This window comes from Netta rufina (assembly GCF_964035555.1).
Source record: "Netta rufina genome assembly, chromosome: 1".
NCBI lineage: Eukaryota > Metazoa > Chordata > Aves > Anseriformes > Anatidae > Netta > Netta rufina.
In genome coordinates, this window is record NC_140123.1 from 203,209,795 (window position 1) to 203,214,481 (window position 4,687).

Genomic DNA, 4,687 nt, shown 5'->3' on the forward strand with positions numbered 1-4,687 from the left:
CCTTGATATCACCAACAACCCTACCCTGAGATCTTTCCCAAGGAGGTGAGGGAGAAGTCAGCAGCATGCTATCAGTCATGCCAGATGAAGAAGGGAAGGAAATACATTCTGTATATGGGCATGGAGAAAAAGGAAAAAACAAACAAACAAAAACCACAAACAAGAAAAAAAAAAAAATAAAAGAAAAAACCTCTCTAGTCTTAGTGACTAGCTCCAATTTCCTTGCCCATGGGCTTTTATTCAGATTGCCCCTCCAGGGCTTCCAAAGACACTTCCATGAAAGTTCATTGCTAGGGTGGGTGGCAGAGTAGGAAAGCAAACCAGGTGGAGGCTCTGCTGGCCTCTTCCTTCCTTTTTTTTCAGAGAAGATGGTCCCAGAAACAAAGCTGGAAAACAGCTAGAGAAGGAAGGATGAATGGTACACTGCACATGGTGCTGCTAGTGGCTCCCTTTTACACCCAGGAGGTGCAACGAGGCTCATTCCCGCGGACAGTCGCTACCAAAGAGATAAACTTGGTCCCTCCCATAGAGCTGGGTCAACACCTCCTCCAGCTCCCCCAGCGTGAGCATATGGACCTCGTTCTTGTCATTCTCAGCAATGACCGCCCAAGATTTCCTGTGGTTGTTGTCCACCTCGCAGCAGGCACTCGACCAGATGTGGCTGGGCTTGTTGACCCTGCCCTTGGCGATGTAGTTGTTCCCAGGCACGGCGCCTACCACGATGTAGGTGGTGTTGCAGCTCTGCGTCCTCCTCATCATGATTTGCTGCTCATAGTTGTTCCAGGCTCCGCCGTTGAGTTTCTCGTCCTGGGGGATTATGTTGGTGAGGCTGAAGGTGGCCAGCCTGCTGATGGAGTTGGGGTGGTGGCCGCTGGGGTTCAGGTGGCCCCGGTTCAGACCCGTCAGGTTCTTGTAGTCCTGGAGGACAGCCTGGCTCTTGCCGAGCTGCTCTAAAGTGACGTTGAAATAATTCAAGAGGGTCCATTCTTTTTCCATCGTTTTGGGATAACTTAAGCCCATCAGCTTGAAAGGTAAAGAGGAAAGTGTGTTAGCATTGGGGATGGGAATAAAAGAGCAGGTTTCCGTGGAGTCTCTGAATGTCGAACACTCGTGTTTTTTTTTGTGTCATCTCAGTGTGTGAAAACCCAAATCAAAGAGAAATCTCAAAACTGCCCCTCCCCGACAAATACAAGAGATTAAAATAAAATAAAGCTCAAAATGTGGCTGCGCTTGATCTGACTTGTGACCTTTGAAATCCAGCTGGCAGCGGGAGCGTGGGCGGATGATGAGGCAGCGAGAGTTTTCCATTCTCCCAGGTTTGAGAGGTGACTTTGGCGAGACACATTTGTGACACATCTGGTTCCCTTTCCTCCCATCTCCTAACCCCACAGCTGCCCTGGGGCTCTCCCCAGCTCCTGCCACCCCCATTAATCATATCCAGCCTTCATCACCTGCATCTAATCACCCTGTCACCAGCCCTGGCCTTTGCTCCGTTCAGCCCCATTTCCACAGCAGTTTTTCTCTGTCTCTATGTTTTTCGTGCCTTTTTTTTTTAGTTCAATCTGTCAACACCCTTGTGTTTTACAGGCTTGGGGAAAACAAGAGAACAGATGTCCTATTTAAGGCTTAGGTCTCTCGGGGAGTCCTTGCAGATGGACAGGATGGGAAGAGGATGAGGAGAGCCCATGGGACTCCCAGGGAAAGGTGAGGAGGACTCATTCCCTCTGATCTGCTCCGATTTTGCTCCCCATTTGGGAAGAAGCATGTATATGCTGCAGGCATACCACACTTCTGAAACACCAGTGTTTGCCTCCTCTAACCCCATGCCCAGGGAAATGGATTGGGAAACCCATCCTAGAGGTTTCCCAGAGAGGGCTACAGCTCATTACAAGGATGAAGCTTTTTGCTCTAATAACTAAGCAAAAATATCTCAGTGCAAGTGAGATCTGGTACCACTGTGCTAATAACGTTTCTCAGAGCTGAGCCATGCCAGGGAACACAGATGTTTTCCTTCTGCAGCATCACTGAAAGTAAGTTGGAAATAATCAGCCTTTTAAGGCAGCTCACAATTCCCAAAGAGAGCTGGGAAACCCAAATACCAAAGGGCACCAAGCTGCAAAAGGTCTTTGAAGAAAGTTAGCCAAATCACAGATTTTGCAGATGGCCTGGGGTGATGGTCCAGGATGAAAAGAGAAATTTTTATCCCCTCTGAATATTGTCAGCGGCGCCATACCAAATTTATTGCTTGAGTTGCTATGGCCAACAAATGCAAATGCCTTTTATACATATATGTATATATATATATATATATATATATATATATATATACAATCTATAACACCTTTCTTTCCTTATTTAGGAAAACTTTTTGGCCTTCCTTTGGAACAGGACACATGGCCTTCTTCTGTGGCTCATTCCCATCGAATTTAGTTGCTGTTGGCCATCCCTTTGCCGTGGTTTGTTTCCCCACCCCAGCACAGGACAGGAAAGGGGGTGCATTACACAGTGTGATATCAGGTAATTTGTCTTTATGTTCCCCTAAGCTCAATGCTGAAAAATGGGCATTTTTAGGGCATGACTCATCTCAATCTCCTGATGACATCTCAAATTCATCAGAGGAATTGCACTGTGAGGGGACAGATAAGATGAATCCCATCCAGTTATGCCAGTTATGCTTTTAATGAGTTTGATGTGTGGAAAGAAAGGACACTCACCTGGGGCTCAACCAGCCACGTTTTAGGTCTTTTGCCGGGCCCAGGCTGGTACAAGTAAGCAGAGTACACGGGAATACGCCTGCTCCTGTCGTAAAGGGTGGCAAAGTAATACTGGTTCTCGTAGCGCTGGCAGATCCAGGCTGGGTTCTCCGGCTCCAGGGCATCATTTGGGGGGGTTTCCCGGAAGAAAAACTGGGGGCATGAGCTTTCAAAGGACGTCACCACCTCGCCACGTCCCAACCAAAGGCAGCTGGAGGAGATCTGCAGCAGAATCAGCAGCAGTGGTGGCATCGCGGGGAGGACTCCAAGGGATGGGCTCTTGCTCACCTGGAGGTCAAATGCAGACAAGATAAGAGAAAGCTCGTCAAACCTGGAGTCATTTTTGTCCTTGTGGGACATGGCTGGCAGAGAAGGTGCCTTTGAAAGATCAGGGAGAGAACATTTTCTCCTCTCTTGGATAGAGAAAAATCATCAGGGGAATATGGGTGGAATTTAGGATAGGTTTCAGTGCCTCGATGGGGCAGCAGCAGGAGATTTCAGCCCCTCTGAAGATTGACCTGAACCCACCCCATGTCTCATCAGCTCATACAGCAAAGCTTTCTTGGCAAAACTAATGCTTCTGCTTGGATGATGATGATGATGATGATGATGATGATGATGATGATGATGATGATGATGATGATGATGATGATGATGATGATGATAATAATAATAATAATAATAATAATAATAATAATAATAATAATAATAAATTGGCCAAGCTGGTAACATAAGCATCTCCACAGATCAGCTGCTGGAGGATCCCAGCTGGATCGCAGGGGCATGAAGAGAGGTCCACGTTCAGCAGACACCAGCACCTGCCCCGAGGCATGGTGCTGGGCCAGGGACCTTCCTTCCAGCCAACCCATTTGGCCAAGAGCTCAGTGGGAAGGCTGAATCTCAGCATTTTGGGTCTTTTTTATGTATGTATTTTTGGTTGGTTGTTTTCCCACTTAAATCAGATGTATAACCCCAAATGGTCCAGCCTGGGGTCCTGGCTCTCAGGCAGCTGACACTGGGCAATATGCATCCTCCTTGCGTGTGGGGGGAGTCCAGCCCCAAAAATGAGCTCACAGAAAAACATTTGGATGCAGAGAAAGGACTCAGAGGCTGGTAGCAGCAAATGTAGCAACGCCAATATCGAGGGGCAGCTCTTCCCATGATTGCACAAAATTTCTACCCATTCGCGTCTTCAGCTTTTCTGGTTATTTTTTCCTGTACTGCAAAAGGAGCTGGCACAGGAATTTCTATTTCTTGTCCAGAAATAGCCCTATTTCATCTTTCTCAGGTGTTGATGTGAAAGTTGGCAGTCAGCAAGATCTTTCTGTTTGGAGAGAACTGCTCCAAATTTTCCTGCGATGCAGGATGCTTTATCTTCTCTCAGCTGCACACAGGCTTTGGGATAGCAGTGATATTTCCATTTTCATTGCTAGACGTTCAACTGAGTGGTTTTAAAATAATTAGCATTTGAAATAAGGCTGATAGGAGAGGCAGCTGAAAAGATTCACGGGAGTGAAAGCTGCTGTTGCCTCTGAAACACAAAGCCCACCTTTGGCTGGGGAAGTGTCTGAGCTGCTGGAGGCTGGGAAAGTCACCTTGCACATTGCCCTTTTTGTATTATTTCCCCTGACCCTCCTGTATTAATTTCCATTGGATTCAGGAGATTGAACTGGAGATACCCTTGGTCTGACACAAGGCATCAGGTCCTTTATCTCTTTACTAGCACTGGATCAGGAACACGGTGACAGCAAGCTGAAAACTACGAGTGAACCACAAGAGGTGATTCATTCCAGTACTCTCTAGAGCACGACAGTAGCTGACCCATCTCAGGCAGGAAAGGTGCATCTATTGCACCACCCCCTCCACAAGCTTTATATATATATGTACATATATAAATAAACACACAAAAAACTGATTTCATTTCAGATATATAG

General features: G+C 46.9%; 1 protein-coding gene across 1 annotated transcript; it reads right to left on the reverse strand.

Moving 5' to 3' along the window:
• Positions 1-477: 477 nt before the first annotated feature.
• LOC311222210 (endonuclease domain-containing 1 protein-like) lies at positions 478-3,113 on the reverse strand (the record flags this gene model as incomplete). The annotated part of the gene is made up of 2 exons (XM_084306383.1): positions 478-1,023; positions 2,715-3,113. 2 exons carry the CDS (start codon positions 3,111-3,113, stop codon positions 478-480), a joined length of 945 nt encoding a protein of 314 aa, XP_084162509.1.
• Between the last annotated feature and the right edge of the window lie 1,574 nt (positions 3,114-4,687).